The 21,876-nt window shown below is 47.2% G+C and overlaps 3 protein-coding genes across 13 annotated transcripts in view; 1 reads left to right on the forward strand and 2 right to left on the reverse strand.

Annotated features, from left to right (window-relative positions):
* Positions 1 to 3,941, forward strand: part of TBC1D8 (TBC1 domain family member 8) — a 123,128-nt gene extending 119,187 nt beyond the window's left edge. For all 4 annotated transcript variants that reach the window (XM_031441085.2, XM_031441081.2, XM_031441082.2 and 1 more), the window contains exons 18-20: positions 1,119 to 1,208; positions 1,590 to 1,687; positions 2,886 to 3,941. In XM_031441085.2, the coding sequence (XP_031296945.1) occupies positions 1,119 to 1,208; positions 1,590 to 1,687; positions 2,886 to 3,347 (650 nt within the window). In that variant the 3' untranslated portion in view covers positions 3,348 to 3,941. The remainder of the gene's footprint in view (positions 1 to 1,118; positions 1,209 to 1,589; positions 1,688 to 2,885) is intronic.
* A 637-nt stretch (positions 3,942 to 4,578) lies between these two features.
* The window catches only part of RPL31 (ribosomal protein L31), a 311,008-nt gene continuing 293,710 nt past the window's right edge, over positions 4,579 to 21,876 (reverse strand). The window contains exons 1-5 of one of the 2 annotated variants that reach the window (XM_010991906.3): positions 9,199 to 9,304; positions 8,689 to 8,795; positions 6,239 to 6,364; positions 4,904 to 5,016; positions 4,579 to 4,645 (exon numbers count right to left, since the gene is read on the reverse strand). In XM_010991906.3, the coding sequence (XP_010990208.1) occupies positions 4,614 to 4,645; positions 4,904 to 5,016; positions 6,239 to 6,364; positions 8,689 to 8,795 (378 nt within the window). In that variant the 5' untranslated portion in view covers positions 9,199 to 9,304 and the 3' untranslated portion in view covers positions 4,579 to 4,613. Of the gene's footprint in view, positions 4,646 to 4,903; positions 5,017 to 6,238; positions 6,365 to 8,688; positions 8,796 to 9,198; positions 9,305 to 21,876 lie in introns of those variants that run through there. The other variant, XM_064481848.1, reaches the window with a different exon arrangement.
* Positions 12,675 to 21,876, reverse strand: part of NPAS2 (neuronal PAS domain protein 2) — a 194,897-nt gene continuing 185,695 nt past the window's right edge. For 5 of the 7 annotated variants that reach the window (XM_031441087.2, XM_064481845.1, XM_064481846.1 and 2 more), the window contains 5 exons: positions 19,727 to 19,930; positions 17,903 to 18,093; positions 17,468 to 17,560; positions 14,616 to 14,790; positions 12,675 to 14,054 (listed from right to left, as the gene is read on the reverse strand). In XM_031441087.2, coding sequence (XP_031296947.1) covers positions 13,887 to 14,054; positions 14,616 to 14,790; positions 17,468 to 17,560; positions 17,903 to 18,093; positions 19,727 to 19,930 — 831 coding nt within the window. In that variant the 3' untranslated portion in view covers positions 12,675 to 13,886. The remainder of the gene's footprint in view (positions 14,055 to 14,615; positions 14,791 to 17,467; positions 17,561 to 17,902; positions 18,094 to 19,726; positions 19,931 to 21,876) is intronic. The other 2 variants (XM_064481842.1, XM_064481844.1) reach the window with 1 other exon arrangement.

The following is a 21,876-nucleotide window of genomic DNA, read 5'->3' on the forward strand; positions in this document are numbered from 1 at the left end:
ACAGTGCATTCACTTGAAATACACAGGCCAGTGGGTTTTAGTATTTCAGTTACGCAACCACCAGTCACAGCGGTAGAGCATTGTCATCGCACCAAAAAGCAAGCCGGTGCTCCTTAGCTGTTGTCCCCAAACCACGCATTTCCCGCTTTCTCTTTGTAGGTTTTGCCTCTTCTGGACTTTTCACATAAATGTGTCGTGCAGTATGTGTGCCCTTTTGTGTCTGGCTGCTGTCACTAGGATGTTTTCTGGGTCCACCCGTGCTGTGGCATCTGTCAGCGCTCACTTTTCCTGCTGAACTTGATACTCCGATTATTCATCAGTTGATGAACATTTGGGTTTATTTGCACCTTTTGGGAACAAATGGTGCTACGAACACTTGTGCACAAGTTTTCGAGTGGATACGTGTTTTCATTTCCTTTTGGTATACACCTAGGAGTGAATTTCTGGGTAAAAATGGCAAATTTATTATTTAACTTTTCGAGGAACGACCAGGAACCATCTCCAAGATGGCTGTGCCACTTTATATTCCCATTAGCAGTGTTTGAGGGTTCCAATATAATTTCATTTTTGTGTATTTCTAGAACTCATTATAGCACCCTGCCTTGAATTCAGTAAAGCTTTTTTCAATTTTTGTTAGAAAGTACCTAAACATTGCAGTATGAGCTAATAATAGAAAAAATACGAGAAACTCAAAGCATTTACCTATTATAACATTACCCAGCGACCTAAGTGTATTTACTTCTAGAATTGATGTATGTATATACACGCATATATTTGTTTTGACAAAATGGGATTTTACTGTATGTGTTTTTCTAGGTCAGTATCAGCAATGAACTTGTTGTATCCTATGTATCTTGTTGATCCAGTGTATCCTATGAACTTGCTGATCACTGATTACAACGGCACCTACAGATGTTCAGAAAAACATTACTGGTGTTAGATGCTTTGACTTTGTGTAGCCGGTGCTTGGTGTACATGGAGTTTGTTGACCCTGGGAAGGCCCTGCAGGCTGGGAGCTGCTGGCTTAACCTTTCATTCTTACCTAGAAAGCTGAATTACTGTCAGTTTTGGTTAAGAGACAACACTTTGTTCAACGTTAACTTTTTTTTTTTTTAAAGCACTCACTGAAAATGACCGAGACAGCCAGTCACCACTGAAGAATCCTCTGTTGTCGACGTCAAGACCCCTGGTTCTCGGGAAGTCCAATGGCACGTACCTCTTTGCGTTCTCTTCCGTCAGGCACACCACCGCAGTGGACCCCACGCCTCTTCTTACAAGCAGACTAATTGTCCCCTCCCTCCTGTGAGTTAACACAGAGGCCAGAAACCGTCCAGGCTGCAGTGTGCTGGATGACTGCCCCTCACCCCTGCCACCACGTGTACCCCTTTTCATGTTTCAGGGGTCCTCTTGTGTCAAGGTCACTCAGCTACCATAACCTGTGGCCACTTTTTTTTTTTGTAAAACAGACCATCTCTCCAATTAACCTCTGCCTCTCAAGTTTATAGGAACTCATCCCCTCACCACCCCTCTCCCTTTTTGCTTTCATGGAATTTATTCAGACTAAAGTATGTTGTTTCCTTTGTCTCAAGGTGATACAATTGATTATCAGAAACAGCTAAAGCAGATGATTAAAGATTTAGCCAAAGAAAAAGACAAAACTGAGAAGGAGTTGCCTAAAATGAGCCAGGTATGGACTTTATTCTTCACAGAAAATTAACTGTTTTGCCACATTAAGAGGTAATCTTTTTAATTAAGCTGTGGTCCCCTTTATTTCAAAGCTATAATCAAAGGATCTTCTAACTTCTAGGAACTAAACATTGTGACAAATAAGAACTATTTAAATTGTGACCAGTTCAGATATTCCAAATATTCAAAGCTCTACAGAACAGGCGGCTGCCGCACATTTCCTGTCTTTGAAAAGTTTTTACATCAAATTCACCACCCACGTTGTGATGCAGATTCATTCCTTAGAGCAACAGAAGCTCTTTCCTGGCACTGTGGTTACAGCGTTCTTCACATAAAAAAATATTAATGTGCTTTCTCCAGTTTCCTGAAAATCAGACTACATAATGCACTGTACTGGTAAGGCTTCAAGTTGAAAACTTCCCTTTATTACAGAACTGAACCCCTGTGGTGCTCAGGTGTGCTGTGAGCCTTCAGGAGCGGGGTTTAGCACTCTTTTTTGGCCACAGAGCATCTGTGGGATTCTTATTTCTTGGCCTATTTGAGGAGTGTTGCTCCACTGTTACGGAGATGCTTTCAAATATTCTTTTTGCCTATAAAGTCAGTTAAATCTCAACGTTGTATGGTAATCACACCTCATTTAACAACCAGTGGGAATGCCTCCAGCCAACCGTCTCATCTTCCTAGAGGAACTGTGTGGCTACGTCCCACCTGAAGCGTCTCTGTCACATGACAATTCTCAGGTGGGGCAGGAGCATGTTTGTAGTTTGAAAAGCATCAGGCATCACCATTTTACTTCCTTTTATGGCCTTTAGGTGCTGCATGGCATTCCCAATGGATGATCAAATCATAATTTTTATTCAGCCCTAATATTTTAAGCTGTTTCCAACCTTCTATAATAAACCCCAGCCTATAAACAAATCTCTGCAGAGCTTTTGAATGCATTTTGGCAAGCTGTCTTGCTGGGTTAAAGGGTGTAACATTTCTTAGTGGCTGCTGTGTAGACAAAGAGCACTCTTCTCCACGTGTGCTGAAATCCCCTGGAGCCACTGTGAACAGTGTCTTCAGAGTGGAAGGGTAGAGAATACCTCGTGTTCTGCTCCCACTATGTTTTTTCCCAAGAACTAAGTACAAAGTTAAAAAAAAATTATGCTTCTGTTCTTATGCTGCTATAATATGTACTTTTTTTTCTCAATTTCCAGAGAGAATTTATCCAATTCTGTAAAACTTTGTACAGTATGTTCCATGAAGACCCAGAAGAAAATGACCTGTATCAAGCCATCGCCACAGTGACTACTTTGCTGCTGCAGATCGGGGAGGTGGGGCAGCGGGGCAGCAGCTCTGGAAGCTGCTCCCAGGAAGGCGGGGAGGAGCTGCAGGCTTCGGCTCCTTCTCCCGAGCAGGACTCGGTTTTCGCCGACGCTGACACAGGGAAGGGTCCCCAGGAGCCCCCGGCATTTCCTGAAGAGGCCCAAGGGGGCTGGACTGTCTCCCTTGAACATATTTTAGCTTCACTTCTGACTGAACAGTCGTTAGTGAACTTTTTTGAAAAGCCACTGGACATTAAATCCAAACTTGAAAATGCCAAGATCAATCAGTACAGCCTCAAAACCACTGAAATGAGCCGCCAATCACAGCCCGAACTCAAGCTGAGCGATCTGTAGCCGGACAGCAGTGTGCCGAGCCCAGCCCACCATACCAAAGCACAGACCAGGTTCGTGGGTCGTCAGCCCATAAATCCAGATTTGTCTAATTCATTGAGTACACTTTACAAGCTGGGTGTCTGGGTAAGCAACCCGCCAGCACAACTGTGGCCAGGTAAGTGATGCAACCCTCCAGCGCTCGAGTGCAGCTGGATACTGTCAGCGCTAGAGGGCGCCCAACATCGTTTCCCTCGATGCCGTGACTTGCAGTCAGATTTGCTGAAATGGGTACTTCTGCTGTGACGCTGGCATGAATTTTGTTCTCGGATGGAATACAAGAAAGTCAGATGTATGATACTGACCCAGAGACCAGCCCAAGCTCTCAGTTTTCACTTGAATGGGAGGGATCAAGAATCAAGTTCACTTTCAAGATTTAAGAGCCACTATCTGTGCAATTGTATTTGGCTTTTTTTGCACTAATTTCGTTTCAATGCTGGTAATTGAAACCATTTTAATATATTTGGTTGTATTCACTTTGTGTCCTTCCAAAAATGTGTACACAAACCATGCTTTCAATGTTGGCCTGAGTTTTTTAATAAGAAATTTTTGTATTGACTTGGTCTGTTTATATCTTACTTCCGTGTCTAAGGTCTGGACTGTGCCAGTGACCAGATAAGCTGGAGCCGTACCCCCCACCCCATGTTCTGGGCGAAGAGCACACTACCGCCATCAACGGGGCTTCAAAAAGGGACCGCTTTATGTCTCTTCATTCACGCCAGGGGTGTGAACGCTGATGAAACCTGTGCGTTCAGGCGGGAACTGAATTTAGCAGATTTTGTTAGCGACCTTTAAGAAGGGTTACCCCTGAGCTTTAGCTCCATGTAAACCAGGACTAAAACTACCTCACTGGGCCACGACAAGTAAGTGAGCTGAACAGTACAGTACAGAAGTTACAAGCATAACCTGGTTACCCCGGCAAAAGCCAGTTAATTTACATGACTGTCCTATACCCTCTGACAAGTACACTCCACACAGAGGCAGAATCGTCAGGACACACTACCAACTAGGTTTGTTAACTAAATATCAAAAATGGCAATTAAACTATTTTCCATAAACTTACATATAGAACTTACCTTAGGACTAACAAAACACGCACATAAAACTTCAGGGGCTGCAGAAAAGGGGCACGGTATTTAGGATTTGGGAACTACTTTAAGACATACTAACTAGAAAAGGACAATCAAGGTGCAAAGGTGGTTCTAGAGCTTTATTTATGACACTCAGCAGTTAGTTCTCATCCACATTAACTGTCTGTAGATCTGCAAGAGAAGTGACACCCAGTCAACTTCCATGTCCAAGTCCACCCTTTCACACCCAGGGGGGACCCGGTGTGCCCCCCTCCCCCGGGCCGCGGCACAACCTACAGAGGGCTTACTGATTACACCTGTTACGCCCCCGCTGGAAAGATGCCAGGTGTATGGGTGCACAGTATTTGTTGAACAGATGGATTCAGGTTATAAAAGGGCTAAAGATGTTTTTCTAATCTAAACAGCTTTGTGGGATGAAGTAAAACTTACTTTTGAACGTGGTGACAGGTACATAGGTAACCAATGTATAGAGCTTGTTTGGTGAATCTTCGTCTTCATTCCGTTTTCTGGACAATCGCACACGGATACGGTATGGGACGTTCCTGAAAGACAGAAAAGCGTCACCAGCTGTGCCCACACACCCTGCCCCTACGCCTGGAACCCACTTCCTACTCTTCCCTTTGTTCTAATCCGACCAACCAGCCACTTCAAGTGCGTATCAGTCCCTGGAAAATAAGCACACGCCCAGGTGGACAGTCAGTGCTGCCGTCTCAGGATGCACCTGTCTCAACAGGCAGCCCCACAGACAGGCAACCTCTGCAGAAACGTAGGCACAGCACGCGCAATCTCCTCCTGCCATCACCAACCTGCAAGTCTTGCTTATGGCATTTGTTAAATTTAAATTTGGAGCAACACCAGAAACTGCAGGCTACGTGGAACGTGTTAAAACGTTCCAGTTACCCACCTGGTGCACACAGGCCTCCTCCTAGCTCCCCCCGACCCCTCAGCAGCACTACAGCTGGCTGCTTCTTGCATGATCCGAGGACAGGGATGCCCCGAAACTTCTCCCAACTCATGCGACACCACTCCTCCCCTATCTCACCTGCAGCTCTGTTAGACACGTCTCCCCTACATGCCCGCCCACTGCAGGGTCGAATCTCAGGTTCCTGTCACCCCATCTAACTCCAATATTAAAATCCCACCCAGATGCAGACAGCCTCCTACCCCTCACATCATCGAGTCCCCACCAGTGCCACCCTCTTTAATTGGTCCCCACTTCCACACTGGCTGCTCACAAGTTGGGTTTCTCAACCTTGGCGCTACTGGACAATTCTGCGTGAGGGCGCCTTGTGCACTGCACAGTGTTTTTAGCAGAATCTTTGGCCTGTACCCACCCCCAACTAGTGACGACCAAAAATGCCCCCTACAACTCTGCACGTAAAATTGCCTACGGTTGAAAACCACTGCTACAATGGCTTCCCTGCAAGTCTACAGATCAACCCAACTTTCCTGCCATTACCTACAGGACCCTGCACAGCTCTCCCTCCCCACTCACACTCTACTCCACCACCACCAGCAGCCTGTTCCCAGGTCACCCCGAGTTTGTTCTGTGTGACACTCTTACTAGACCCTCACACTGTGGCATCTTCATCTTGGGTCTCAGTTCAAACACCAGGTCACAGGGCGCCCTGCAGCTGCTAGCCCACCCTGAGTCACTGTCACAGTTAATACTTCCACGGGCATTAGCCAACTACTGAGCTTATACAGACTGTGCCGAGTGAGCTGGCTGAGTGAATGACACTGTAACACGGATAACCCGAGTACCTTATTCCTTTGGCCCAGACAGCTTTGTTGAGCCTGGTGTCAATGCGCACATCTGGAGTTCCCATCTCCTTCATGGCAAATTTCCGGATTTCTTTGAGCGCCCGAGGCGCACGCTTCTTGAAACCCCTGAGATTCAAGCATAAATAGATGAATACAAAATTAAATGAAATACACAACACAGTATGTCCTATCTTCATAAAACAAATCTAAACTAAACCTTGACCAAGGCAGTAACAATCTCTTTTCCCACCAATATATAATGCACAGCAACTGATACAATATGGGGCACCGAAGATGCACAATCTGCTTTCAGTAACAGAACAAGGACTCTGTGTATGATCCTTAAGAACTGCTAATATACACACTGGCCAGCCCTTTCATAAAACAAAAACATGCCCAAGCTATAATATCATTGGCCTAGGACAGTATAATCAAAAGATCAATGTTAGAATAAGCTTGACAATAAAGTACACAATACCAAAGTAAATACTCTGTCCTCAGATCAAAATAGAATTAGATTATTTGCTACATCTTAAGACACAGGCATGTTTTTGGCAATCATTCAATATTAAAGCTTCATCATTAACTTGGTCTATGCTTAATGAGCAGGAGCCTGAAATGTACCAATTTCCTCTCAAGAAACAGGATGAGAACTGTTAATTCTACGGCCCTTTTGGCCTGTGTCAGGCAATATCACTAATTTCAAGTCTGTTCCAAATCTGAGTCAGGTAATATTAACCTGCTGTTTAGATGAGGATACGTAAATCCTTTGAATTTCATGCTTTCTATTAAATACTAAATGTGGAAAAAAAAACCCCACCTTACTACAGGCTGAAATGGTCAAACATTTGGATAAGTGAAAATCGTTCCAAGTGGAGCAGAGACCAAAGTTTAAAAAGGTGTCCCACCACCCCAAGACTCTGTGGGTGAAGGGGCCACACCGATAATCCACCGGTGGACCCAGCCCACAGTGCCTGGCACACAACAGGTGCTCCATGCTTTTTGTTAGAAGCAAACCTCGTGAAATCCAATAAAAGTAACACCCAGAGCCCGCCAGTTGGTCCTGCTCTAAAACCCTCAGTGGCCTCCACACCCTCTACCCCACCCCGCAGCCCAGCTCATTTTGCCCCTTCTGTTACCATGTCTCCTTCTGCTCTACCCTCACCAGCCTCCTGGAACCCATCAAGCAAGCGTGCCTGGTTCACCTATTTAACCATCTAGAAAGAAAAGGCTGTAAACTGCAGTTGGCATAACGGAGAAAATCCCATTTCCCACATAGTTCACATGGGTCACACAGGAACACATGGATGGTATCGAGAGCTACAGAGAAAAAGGAACCAGGGAAGAGACAGCATCAGGGAAGGGGCCGCAGGGTTAACTGAGATGCTCAGAGCCAAAGGTGACAAGGAAGTGCTGAGCTACCTACAAGAACAGCACTAATGCGGGGGAATTAAAAAAAAAACAAACCGCTACCTGAATCAGGTACACACCCTGTATGATTAAAAAGTTAAGTGGTCGAGCCACCTTTAAGCACAGCAGGAACTAGGGCTTCTAAATTGAGTAAGATGAGAGACCCATGGAGGAGGTGAGAAAAGACCAGGTGTTCGGGGGTGGAGGAGGGAACCAGGAGCAGGAGCTGCTACCTGGAAGCATTCAGGAGAACCGGGCAGGACCAGGGCAGTAAGACGCTGAAGGCAGAGTCCAGAAGACACGCTCATTTGCCATATTTTCCAAAACTGGCTCCCCCAGAAGCCTCATTATTCCATCTCACGTTTCTAGGCACTAATCTCTGAGCATTACATTTTAAACCCTTGTGAATGAAAAATACTGCAAACCATGTAAGTAAACAAAAAATGCTGAAACCATCAAGCCGTCAGCAGCTGCCGCCAACCCCCAGTGAAGACAAGCCTGCAGCCCAGCCTTTGCAGGCAGACACAATGGTGCACCCCGAGTAAGAAAGGACAGGACACTGGCCCTAGATAGTTAGGTGCTTGTCAAAGGAATGAATTCAATGAGCCCAAATGCTTGTCTCCTCCCATACATAGAAAAAGTGCTAAATTCTTTTACTTGAGATGCCTGGGTTTTCTTGGTTAACAAGTAATCTTTTAATGTTCCAACTACCTGGTCTTTGTTGTAAAGCTCCTATGTATCCTAGCCCCTCCCCTACCTCTTCGGAGCAGTCCCTCAGAGCGATCTGAGAGGCTGTCATCCCGGCTCGAGTCCTCCCACCAAATAAAACGTAACTCAACTTTTAGGCTGTGCATTTCAGTCGACACTCTGTAAACCTTTCTATAGGGCCCTTGGAATACAGACTCGAGCTCTTAAGGAAAAAATGCCTAATTTCTAGATAGCTAGCCTCTAGACGACCAGAAAGACATCAGAGTGACAACCAGACCCACGGTTTCGGGAGCGCCACCAGGGAGGCAAAGGCCGACCGCAGGGATACTCACACTCCGTGGATGCGCTTGTGAATGTTGATAGTGTATTCTCTGGTCACCACCTCGTTGATGGCGGACCGGCCCTTCTTCTTCTCACCACCCTTCTTTGCGGGAGCCATCTACACCGAACGACACGGACGCTCAGAGCGCAGCGGGCAAACCCAAGGTAAGTCCTCCCTCCTGGGCCTCACACAGCCGCTCTCGGGATGCTTCCGGGGGCAGAGGATCCGGCCAGGCCGCTGAAGCTCTAGGTGTTGGCAAAGCCAAGACGGCCACTCCGCGGCCCAAGCGTCCGCGCCCCTTGGCCGCCCCCACCCCGGAACCCCCGCAGCCCCGGCTCCCCTCAGCCTGGCCACTCTCCCTCCCCGGCTCCCGGAGCCCTTAAACGCAGCGCAGATTCGCGTGCTCCCGGAACGTGGAGCCCCGGGCCGGCTCAGGAGAGAGCCCCCTACCCCGGTTAGCACAACCCGCAGCTAGGATGGAGCCAGATTCCTCTAGCCGGGAGCCAGCACCCATACTTACTCTGCCGGGCCCAAGTTGGAAAGGAAGGGTGCAAAGGATTGTGGGAGGAGGAAAGCAGCGTCGCAACTACAAATTCCGGGTCGCCTGTAGGCGGGCGGAAGGGGCGGGGCAGAGGAAAAGAGGCGAGGCTGTGACGTAACTGGCGCGCGCCGGGGGAAAAGGGAGCGGCCTCGGGGGCGGGGCCTGGGCGGTCAGCGGCCGCGCGCTTCGTCGGCGCTGTTGGCGCTCTCGGCGCCCGGCGTCCCGCGCGCGAACGAGGTGCGGAGGGACTTGCGGTCTGAGGAAATCCGAACCCAGGTGGATGGAAGCAGGAGCGGGGAGAGAAGATGCTCTTGCTTTTCCCATCCGCTCCTTGATTCGGTCAACGCTGACATCACCTGTGCGCCCGGCTGCGGTCCCGAGATGACGGACAGCTTCGCTGGAGACGCTCACGTCGGGCAGGGCGTTGTCACTGCCCCAACCGTGGAGCCTCCCGAGGGGGCTGTGATCCAGCCCCGGGGCTGGGGTGGCGGGTTAGGGGTCTGCGGGTGCTGGGCTCGGGGCGAAGACGGGGGCAGAGGAGAGGTCTGGCATGAGGATTTTGAACTTAAAATCGACAGTTGATAACTAACTGCATTAGATAATTTAGGAGACAGTCGACAAAATCACATTAGGAAAGTACTGTATACAATGTATTCTATTGAAGAAATCAGTGTAATTTAATGATCTTAAAGAAATACATGTTTTCTGTGCTATATAGTAGCACAGGGAACTATATTCAATGGCTTGTACTAACTTGTAATGAAAAAGAATATGTATATATGTGTAACAATCACTATGCTCTACACCAGAAACTAATACAACATTGTAAATCAAAAAGTTTTTTTTTAAAGGAATGCATGTTTTTAGCTTTATCAACAAAGTGGCCCAATTGTAGCAATAGAAGCAGCACTTTTACCCAATACGTGGTTGTAACATAACTTGTAAATGAACAGGGAGGAATCTGATGCCAGCAGGTCGGGTGTGAGTAGACAGACCATGTGGCCAAGTCCCGGATCCCTGTGCCAAATCCACGGGTTAACAACTCTGGACCTTTAGTCTACCAGTCAGAAACCGCGTTCTATTTTGGAGGCAGCATAGGTCTGGTAAGATCCTTAAACCTAGGGTGGTGTGAAGTGTTTATTTGGTGAATTATTGAAACCCTAGGATGGTATGTTAAAACTGGAACACGGAGGTGTGAGAATGAGCTGGAGTAAAATACAAAACAAAGTGAAATCTGTGATGTTCACATCTTACAGCCAGTTTTGATGTAAAGATAATCCAGTTTTCTAATTATATTTTGTGGGTCCTTTTAGAACTTTTAAGAAAGCTTCTGTATTGAGACTTTAAATTCTTACAAATATTATTTGTAATCTCTTCGTTGGGGAAATTTTTTTGTCAATTCCTAAATAGTGACTCATTTGTTGTTTAAGTAGTAGATGATTAATAAGGGAAATGCAGACTAATGGTTAAAAGAATGCTAATTGATACATTTATAAGATTAATAAATTGGATATTAAATGACTTACAGTTAGTGGTGACTGTGTCTTTCCATGTACAAAATCCCCTCTGACAGAAGTGAATTTACCAGCATGGAGGATAAAGATTTTCAGTTTGTGTTGATGGTCACGACTCCACTGAAATAAATTGGGAAGTACAGATGGTTTTAAAGGAAACTGAGTTACATACTGAATTAAATAGAGGACCTTTTAAGTGTGCATAACTGGATACTGGCTATTTAGGCAAAAATCCTAAAAGGAGATTTTCTTTTTTTCTTTCTAATGAGCTTCCCCCCCACCCCCGCCCCAGAAAACTAAAGCTTTTTCATAGATACCATAAAGCTGTATATTTCAGCTCCTTAATCTTATGCTTACAGAAATACGCTAAAGTTTATACTGGTGCATATACACAATGTATGAAGTTCATATGTGTGTGTCCAAAAAAGCCACATATGGCATTTATCTGGAGGATCCAAATTAGTTATTTCTCTAGGTTATTAATGACTGATTTTAAAACCTTCAGGCGTCACATAAAGAGAGAAAATTTTGTACCGAACACCCACATCAGATTATCTAGGCAAGAATACAACATGTCATGGCTTAGAATAACCTCATAGTTGACCAGTTCACCATGTTGCCTGTGTAAAACAAAAATTTTAAATTAATTTAGTGGCTATTAGTTGCCATTAGAGACAGAAGATTCTACATTTTAGCCGAATTAAAATATTCCAAAAACTTGGTGTATTCCAGAGTTCACCTTTCAGTCACTTCTTGTGAGCCAAGACTTTATAGTTTTCCAAGTAGAAAGGTCATGTTTTTCCTGGAAACAGAACAGGGTTGCAAAACAGTCTTTTAATGAGCAAAATTAAATGAATCAAAAGCTTAGGGATTAAACTTCCCCTGATGTTATGTGGGTTTAAAGAAATATTACCAATAAGTTTTCTGAGTTTATTCAGACTCTGAGTGTGTGTCAGATTTAAGCAATACTAAAATTAGCAGCATGACACATTCCACCCTCTTCTAATGGCTTTCAGCTAGAAAATTCTACAACTATGCTGTTTCCATTAAAAAAATCGTTCTACTTAGAAGTGCAGGTTCTGACAGCTGATTAAAGTACAATTTCTTTTACAGAAAAGTCAGATCTGTAAGCCTTTGAATTTTCAAACGAGTTAAGTTACAAAATAGTTAATCCAGCTTTATGCAGACTTTTTATTTTGAAAAGAGGGTTCATTTCTGTTTCCTTTAAAGAGTAAATGATTGTAACACATGTCAAATAGTTAGACTTACCTTTTTTTTCCCCAGGAATATAGCAATTGTGTGAAAAAGAAAACTCCTTTGATGTATTTAGGACAGCCTCTTAGGCCATCCAAAACGGATGCTGGCCAGAGTATGGAGAGGAGAGGAGCCTTCCCTGTTTTACAAGGAGGCAGGTAGAAGCGCGGAGCTACAGCGATGGAGCAAGGAAAGGAACTTCATTCTCTCGAGCCAACGCTTGCAGAAAGGAATTTGCTGAGCATGGCCATCTCAGTGATGCTCAATCCATGTGCTGGGGCACCCTCACAGCAGCGTGCCGAAGCCTCATGGGGAGGGGGCATGTCTGCAGGTGGCAGATGCTGCTGCCTTATCTCACCCTTCACGGACTCTGAATGCTTCGGTGGACAATGCCTTAGTCACCTCCACAGATTACCTTTGTCTCTAAGGTGGCACTGTTTCCAGGAACCTTGTAAGTTTGTCTTCCTGTCATTTCTACAGTGAACCATTGGTTTTTTTCTGGCAGGAAACCCAGTAGGCTGATGTACATGGTGCAGTTCAAACCACCAAAAGGTTGCTTGCTCCACCTTTTCCATGTCTTTGATTATCCTTAGAAGCGTCTTGGAATTTAAACAAAAAAGTTTACTGATGAAAAGCTGTGTGCATGTGTATATAACAAGGGACAGAAATTACCTCCAGAAGAAATCGTACAAATTTGTTAATTTATTACAAAATGTCCACTCACAGAAATACACAAGAAAACTTTTGTACTTTTATATTTGGGAAAGGAATGGGTGTCTCAGATACAAAATAATTTACACATAATCCATACAATTTTTATTTTATATAGAAATAGGTCATTATTACAACAGCTGTACAGGTCACTACACTTCATCTTATAATTACATAAAATCTTTTCTTTAGAAACATCTCAACATAACAAAACATACAAAAGAAGCAAAGTGCATTTTGAAAAGGAAAATCCAATCCTCGGTCTTATCAGGAAAGATATGTAGAAAGATGCAGCATTCTCACTCAAAGGGCCAGCACGTGGTGGGTGCTCTCGGGGGACCTGCCGAATCCACAGACCTGTCTGGCTCTAAAAATCTCCCCCCTTTACTGTCCTTGAGTCCTCAACAGAATTCGGGAACGTCGGCTGCGTGATTGTGCTTTGCTCTGAGTCCGCCTTTGTAGTTGCAATCACCGAAGTAAACAGGAAACAGTCCAGTGTCATATTCAGAGGGCAAAAATCACCAGAACAGTGTGGGGTGAAGAGCCTCATTCCACTGGGGTTTAGTCGGAGGGGGTGGGGCTGCAGCCTAGTTAACAGACCAGCTTTGCTATCTGGTGAGCTGTTTTCGTTACTGGGGTCTCCAAATGAAGTCCTGAGACCTTCTTAGTTTTAAAAATGGAAAGTGCCTAAGTTATCTCTTTGTGCAGCTGTGCAAATTAAAACAAAAACAATCATTTAAAAATAATGGAAAATCCTCTCTACTCTCTCCCTTCAACTGATCTCTGACCCAGTGCTTCTCGAACGCAAAGGAAAGAGGATGAAGAGAGTGAAGGCCGACGAGCACGCGCGGACGGGCCACAGAGGCTGGACCAGCGCGCTCGCGGCGGACGCAGGAGACGCGCCACCGCTAAGGGGAACCGGGTCACGCGCTCCCACGGGGCACTCGGGTCCCGTCCAGCTATGGCTGTAGTGTGGCCGCGAAGCCAGGGCCAAGGGAGACACGGCCAGTGCTCCTGATCACTCCCCACTTGCCGGCCGCTGTGCCTGGAGACGGTCACCGTCCCGGAGCTCTGAAATGCACGCGGTTTGCACAAAAGCCCAGGCTGTCCTTTCAACTCCTCTCCCAACTCCGTGGCCACCTCCCCCTCGTCCGTCCATTGGTTAAAGCTGATGTGACCCGACTGACACTACCGGGGTGGCTGCTGGAGGCCTGAGGACTCAGACAGGCTGCTGACCCTTCGGGGAGGGCGCGCGGGCGGGGGCGGCTGGTAGCCCAGGGTCCCCGGCTGTTGCGAGTAGGTGGAGAGGAGGAGCGAGTCCTGCTGTTCGCTGTGCAGAGAGGTTGGCGCCTGCACCTGGAGGGAAAGGAGAGGGCTCCCGTGGAGGTTCTGCGCTTCAGCCACTCCTCACCTGAACGGCTGGGGCGCTGATGCAGGTGTGCGCAGATTAAAGGACCATCCTCCACCAGGGACGGGGGTCTGGGGAGGGCCTTGTGGAGGGGCAGGGGGAGGCAGCTGAGGCTCTGTCAGGTGGGTGTGATTCTGAAGCCCATCTCTCGGCCTGCACTAGGGGTTCCTCCTCGCCAAGCGGGTGGGGACTAGGCTGCGGGAAGCGGTTTTCCGAACACATGCACGCGATCTCCAGGCAGCCTGCATGTTTTTGGATGTTGGAACCTGAGGCCACAGGTTCCATAGCACACACCATATGAGACATTACTCACACTATATATACATAGACTTTATAAACTTGGAGCATTCGAAACTTTAGAAACTAGAAAGATTCAAATGCGAGTCTGTCTGGGGCTTATTTCGATCCCAAAGGCTGGAACCCGGTTGCGGGCCGGGGAGCATGCGCAGTCAGGCCGGGGCCGGGGGCCGGCCCTGCCTCCCCCTCCCCGCCCGCGGGCCCGCGCCCACCTGCAGGAAGTGCGGCGGCTGCTGCTGGGCCTGGGCGGGCTTCAGGGGCGACGGCTGGGAGGTGGGGAAGGTGGGGTGAAGCACGGCCTGCCTCATCAGCAGGACGGGGGTCGAGGCGCTGCTGCTGGTGGTGTGCACGTCGGGGTTCTGAAACACAGCCTGGCTCTGTGCATATCTGGTTCCAAGTGGAAGAAGAAAGCAGACCCTTATCAATGAGCTATTGACATGACACCAACAGCACGGGCAACAGAAGGAAAAACTGTCTAGACTTCACCACAATGAAACACTGCTGTGCATCAGAGGACACTGTTCGTGCCGTGAAAAGGCTGCCTGCAAAGTATTTGCAAATCATGTCTCCACTAAGGGACTGCTATCCAGAATATAATTACAATTCCTACAACTCAGCAACCACAACTAATTCAAACAACCTGAGTCAGACATGGGCAAAGGGCTCGAACTGACATTTCTGTAAAGAAAAGATACAAATGGCCAAGAAGCACAGCAAGCGATGCTCAGCATCACTAGATGAGGGAAACGGAAATCAAGCAAAAGGAGGAACACTTTACACCCATGACAACGCTCTTACGGAAACCCCAGAATGTAACAAGTGCTGGTGAGGATGTGGAGAAACTGTAACTCTTGTGCACCGTTGGTGGGAATGTAAAATGGTACAGCCGCTGTGCAAAACAGGATGGGGGCTCCTCAAAAGAATTAAACTCAGCATTACCATACGATCCAGCAATTCCAATTCTGGGTACATGCCCCAAAGAGGTAAAAGAAGAGACTAAAACAGGTATTTATACATCCATGATAATGGGCGAATTATTTACAACAGCCAAAAAGTGTAAGCAACCCAAGTGTCTGTCGATGGATGATGGATAAACAAAATGCAATCTATACACACAGTGGAATATTATGCAGCCTTAGAAAGGAAGGAAATTCTGACACAGGCTACATTGTGGGTGAACCTTATACTGGGTGAAATAAGCCAGTCACAACATACAGATACTGTATGATTCCACTTAGATGAGATTCCCTAGAGGAGTCAAATTCAGAGAGACAGAAAGTAGAAGCGTGGTTGCCAGGGGCTGGGGGCAGAGGGAACAGGGAATTAGTGTTTAACGGGGACAGTCTGAGATGAAAAAGTTCTGGAGATGGACAGTGGTGATGGTTGCACAACGATGTGAATGTATCTAGTGCCACCGAACCATACACTTCAAAGTAGTTAAAATGGCAAATTTTATGTCACGTATAGTCTACCACAATAATTTTTTTTTTAAAAGAAAGAGTAGTTGGTGGTAACGGTCCAATAACAAGGGGCAGAGAAAGGCCATTTGGGGAAGCTCTAGAGGAACACAGACCAGAAACAGATATTTAAAGACACTACAGAGAAGTCCATACTTTTTAGAAATGTTTTATCTCTATTTGGGTCATTTGTAACAGGCACTGGGGGATTCCAGAATTCCCCTGACGGGGCCTCTGTGTATGTGGGAGGCAGGGTCTGACACACCCTGGAAGATGGAGGGTTAGGTCATGTCTGGAAGAGATGGTGGGGAGACAGATTGACCGAAAATAGCAATTTAGAGTTCGCAGAGGAAAGAATTTCCATTTGTGCCTAGTTCACTGCATTTTAAGCATCTCTGGAAAGTGATGTAACAAGATTCTTTGTTTCCACTTATTTGGATCACTTAGAACAGTCTAAAACCCAGACCAACACCCCTCCCACTCCCCCACCCACCCCTCGCTTGATTGAGTAGCCTCAGAATTTAACGGTGGTTTCCCACAATGCACAGCACCCCCCTCAAAATCATAGGGTTTTCACCGATGTAGGTACAGACCCTGACTCTCAGAGATGCTCAGGAACCATGCCCGGTTACTATTATTACTGGCTGAAGGAGGAAGGGGACAGCCCCGGGGTGGGAGGGCTGTGAGCCCTCTGCACGAGGCACCCAGGCCTCATTAGCTACACTGTCCGTGAACTTCTGACACAATGTGAACCAGTGAAAACGGGAAAACGATGTCTGCTTCATCACAGAGGGCTAGAAAGTATTTTCCAGTAGCTTTTCATGTATTCACTCCCATGTCTCCAGTAACCTTTGTCACTAGTAATTAAACAGCTAAGCCAAGCTGCTTCTTCACCTGCGGGTTGAAGGTGAAGAGTCGGGAGAGGAGAGAAGGGGGTGTGTCTGGGAGGCGGGAAGGCCCCACATCCCAGAGTGTCAGAGCCACAGGCAAAGCACCAGAACCACAGAGCAGGTGGGGAGGGTGTAGCTCAGTGGTAAAGCATGTGCTTCACACGCACGGGGTCCTGGGTTCAGTCCCTCGTACCTCCATTAAAAAAAAAGAAAAAGAAAAGAAAAAAAAAGAAAAAGAAAAGAAAAGAAAAAAAAAAAAGAAAGAAAGAAAAAAAGGAAAACAAAAAAGAAAGTAAAAGAAAAAAAAAGAAAATACTAGAATTGAGAACCGCAGAGCAGGCGAGTTCAGTGTGTCTGTGGAATCTGCCAGCATCTGCTGGTCACCTGGACTGTGGGAGGGTCCTCAGGGAGAGGGACAAGACTCCACTGACCTGGGATATCCCCAGTGACATCAGAAGATGGTGACAAACTTGGGATGTAATGAATTGCTTCCCTCGGGTCCTGTCCTAAGCATGGGATGCTGACACAGAGCTTTCTCTTCTTCCATGAGAAATGGAGAAAGAAAAGCTAAGAGGAGTCCTTTCAAAGGGTGTGGGCACACTCGGACCCTGCCTACAGTGCCAGGCTCACAGGTGCGCCATTGGTCCAAGCAGGTCCTGCTGCCTGAGACCACTCAGTGTGGCACTCTGCCTCCCCTCTGCCCCCCGGGCCACCTACTTGACTGGCCGTCCAGTCCTGCCGGCCTCTGAGGGCTGCCTCGCGTCACAGGACCCCGGCATCATGGGCTGGATGGGCTGACTCAGCAGTAGCCTTTGAGCGGAGGAAGAGAACATGGGAAACTTGGATCAGTACCACGGCTGCAGACCTGCCGGCTGACGGCAGCCTCTGCCCAGCTGGCTGAGCCCTTTCTGGCTGACCCTAATCCCCACGGGACCTGCCCTGTTCTCAGAGGGCCCTGAATGCACCAGGCCACGTCCTCCGGCCACCAGGACCCCGGCCCTCTCCTGCTGCTGCGTTAGGTGAGATCAGCTGCAGACACTTTGGAGTCTAAGGGTCTGAACTCTGCCTCCACCTACAGCAGAGCGGAGAGCCAAGCTGAATGGTGTTAAGACGACGGCTCGGTTATCTGTTCAACGAGGACAGTCTCCAGACCTGAGCTGCCGGTCGTGGCTGAAGTCCGGGCTAGGCTGGCACTGGCTGGCGTCCTGGGAGGCGGAAGCAGGCGTGGTCAGGCTCAGAGCTGGCGGGAGTGCGGCGGTGGCGCTGCTGAAGGGGGGCGTCAGGCTGGTCCCTGCGGGGCCGCTTCCCTGCACCATCTGCGAGCTCCTCATTGGCTTCGGACCCTGCGGCAACCATTGGAACAAGAAAGGTAAACCTTTGACTCAACTCGGCTGTCCCCTCTTCGGAACCTCTTTCTTTTACCCGTCTTGGCCTTCTCACTAACTTCGGACCCACTGGCTGTTGACTGAGTTATTTTGATCTTGTGACTGTCTTTCCCTTTGGATTGTAAGCATCTCAAGGCTTCTGTAAATCCCCTGGGGGTAGGGCAGTGCCAGGCAAATGTGCATTGAACAGAACTTCTTTCGTCTTCACAAATTCCACTCCTGACAGGTGGATCTCCCTGCTGTCTCTCTAACTCACCAGGCCTACTCCTGCCTCAGGGCCTTTGCACTTACTCTAAGTGGAATGCTTTTCCCCCTGGTACTATTCTCTCATCTGCTCAGTTCTTTGCTCAGATACTGCCTTGGCCCACTGGAAACTCCAGCCCTCCCCCAGCGTCAGAAATCATAAGTGAATAGGCTTATATTTGCTTCTTTTTTAAAAGTCCTTATTTCATCTTTGTTTTTTTGGGGGGGGACGAATATTTATTTTTATTTATTTTATGTATTATTATTTTCAATGGAGGTACTGGGGATTGAACCCAGGACCTCATGCTAGGCATGCACTCTACCACTGAGCTATACCCTCCCCCTGTATTTGCTTTTGCTTTTTGGGTTTTCCACTCTGTTTCACTGACTCCATTCACTCGATGGCACCACCTCGTTTTAATTCTCAGAGCTTTTACAAACTCTTTCAACACAGAGAGTGTAAATCCTTCCTCAGCTTTTTCTTTTCCAAAATGTTCTTGGCTAGTCTCCTCCAATAATTTTCCTATTGACCTTGAGACCCAAAAGGCTTGCATTTTAAAGTCAAACCCTTAAATCTGGGTGATGACGGGTAAATTCTCTTACATACGGACTTCTCCACATTTTATTGCATGTTATCTGTTACAGCCCCTGCTAGACTAGAAGCTTCTTGGGGCCAAGGACAGTGCTTATCCATCTGTGCTCCCCTGGGGGCTGGGGAGTAACAGGAGACCAGTGGATATGACTGAATCTATGATTATGCGTGTGAATATAAGGGGCTTCAGAAGAGGCTGCATCTAGACTTCCAGTCTGTGATTGTCCAGAAGTGGGGTCTCAGGACTTCTCAACTGCATTGGATTCAAGTGCCATTGACGGGCAGATGACCCTGTCAGACCATAGGGTCACTGCTGGCTTGGAGTAAGTGGTAACGGCTATGAGGGAAGGGCTGGACAGGGAATCTGGGGGACCAGGAGGAGCTTGGTGACCCTGGGGAAAGGGACAATGAACAGAAGTGGGTAAGCATGTTCTTATGCTGATAATTGTTAAAACCAGGAGTCAGTGATGGGGACTGAGGACTCAAATGTGGGGACATAATGCTGTGAGCGTGAGTGTCTGGGATGGCCAAGTCCACCTCCAGCTCAGTTCAGGATCAAAGCTGAAGGTTTCAGCTGCATGATGCCTTTCAGGTATTTTCACATATGGACAAAAGAAGAAAAGCAATAGAACTTGGGGCTTTGAAGTGACATAAAGAAAGGATCCCCTCCCCTCATCACATCATCTGGCCCTGAGGGGTCTCCAATTCATGAAGACAGGTCTGCTGGAGGCGAGAACTGAGTCTGGCGATAAGCACCTTTACCTGGGTTGATATCACACTGGATTCTCTGAGCAAGTGCTGGCTTGTGACCTGGGCAGAGGCCATCTGCCCTGGAAGCTGAGGGCTGGCCGCGAGCTGGGGCTGGGGGCCTGGGCCCGGCCTCTGCTGGAGCTGCCGCTGAGCCTCTGGCCGCTGGGCGCCGCTGAAGCTCAGGGACACAGCTGGCTGCTGCAGAAACATCTGGGAACAGAAGAGGAATGCCTCTAAGGCTAGGATCACGGTGCCTTCCCAGGTCTGTACCTTCTCTTGTACGCCCCGTCCATCCATAGCAAGAGGTCGGCTTTCTCACTCTAACCTGCCTAGGAAGGTTCATGCACATGACATGGGGACTCTGAGCCCCAGAGATGCTGCCAGCACAGGGCCAGGCCCTGAGAGGGGCAGGAGGTCGGAGAGACACCGACCCCACCCTCAAGAAGCTTCTGGTCTGGCGCCTGAGGTCTCATGGTGTGGAAGGTGCTGAGACCCGGACCGTCTATATGTGCCTTGATGTGCTGGTTCAGCCTGGGCTGACCTGTTTATGGCTCCTAGCGTAATTTGCACTTTTGCAAAAAAATCATTACTCAAACTAAATAACATTTATTTTTCTGGTAGGATACAATTTACCTTCTGATGAGAGTTCAAATAAATGCAACCTTTGTTTATGACAGTCAGTAAAACCTAGCTGAAATCAGACACACTTTAGTTCAGATTCCAGCCCCACCACATCCTAGTGGTATGACCTCGGGCAATCATCATAACTTCTCAAAGCCGTAGTTTCCTCACTAATAAAACAGTGACATTAGCAGCCATACCTTATCAAGGATTAAATGGGGCTTATGCTGAGATATAACACTAAGTGCTCAACACGTGTTAGGTAGTAACAATAATGCTTAAAATGAAAAAAAGGGAGATTTTTGCTCTCTGGCCTCTCTGGGCATATAAAAACTATCTGAGAAATGAATGAATGAATGGATAAATACATGAGTGAATAAACACATAAATGAAGCTTTTGCTCAATGAAGGGAAACTTTCCCCTCGTGGTATGTCAGACACTGCTTGGTCTGCTACTCTGTCCCATGGATGTATGCTCTCTGAGGGTAGAAACACGCCCTGTTTATCTCTGCATCTTCACAGTGCCTAACCAAGTGCCTTGTACATAACGGGTGTCTGCCAGATGGGTGGATGGATGGAAGGATGGGTGGATGGGATGGATGGGTGGGTGGACAGATGGGTGGATAGATGGATGGAGGGAAGGGTGGAAGGATGGGTGAGTAGGTGGGTGGGTGAATGGATGGAGAGAAAGATGGATGAAAGAACCAATCAATAGCGTTTGCCATTGCCGCAGGTGTTCTTCTAGGTATTTCTCTGAGTTACCAGCAGAGGGCGTGGATGCTTGCAAAAATAAATGAAGAGGCAGCCTCCCATGGACTGCAGGGTGTGACAGCTTTATGACTGCATCTGGGTGCAAACACAACACCCTGAGAACCTCTTTCTTATAACCCAATATTTTTTGGGAAAAAAAAATATACATAGCAAGCATCTCAGGCACACATAGTCTCAGTGAAAGCTCCCAGTCAGTCGGTCAATGGAGCAGGTAGGAAAGGCTATACTGAAGTGGGGATAAAGGACTTTGGGGGCAGGGGATGTGCTGTCCTGCACATCCACGTCTCTGCTTTGGCAACAGTAACGTAAAATTGTAGGGCTTAAGAAGATGACTTAACAGGGCTCTGGGATCAGTTTTCTAGAAAGCATGAGAAAAACAGTTCATTAATTCAAGTGGAAAAAGTGCACGTGAGGGGGGAGGGTGTAGCTCAGTGGTAGAGTGCATGCTTAGCATGCACAAGGTCCTGGGTTCAATCCCCAGCACCTCCTCTAAAAATAAATAAGCCTAATTACCCCCCCTCCGCCAAAATTAAATAATTTTAAAAAAGGTTTTTTAAGAGTTTAAAAAAAAAAAGAAAGAAAAAGTCATCAGAGAAAACAACACTTCTTAATTTTCCAGAACCAACAACTCTATACTCATGCGTGGTTTTTCATGATTCTTATACGCTCAGCTTCACACATGCTTGTTATTACAGAGCATTTCAGAAGCACACAAAACAGACATTGTATAATCTGTGAAACCTGCGTAGGCTTCAGCAATTACC

This window comes from Camelus dromedarius, chromosome 33 (genome assembly GCF_036321535.1).
Source record: "Camelus dromedarius isolate mCamDro1 chromosome 33, mCamDro1.pat, whole genome shotgun sequence".
NCBI classification, from domain to species: domain Eukaryota; kingdom Metazoa; phylum Chordata; class Mammalia; order Artiodactyla; family Camelidae; genus Camelus; species Camelus dromedarius.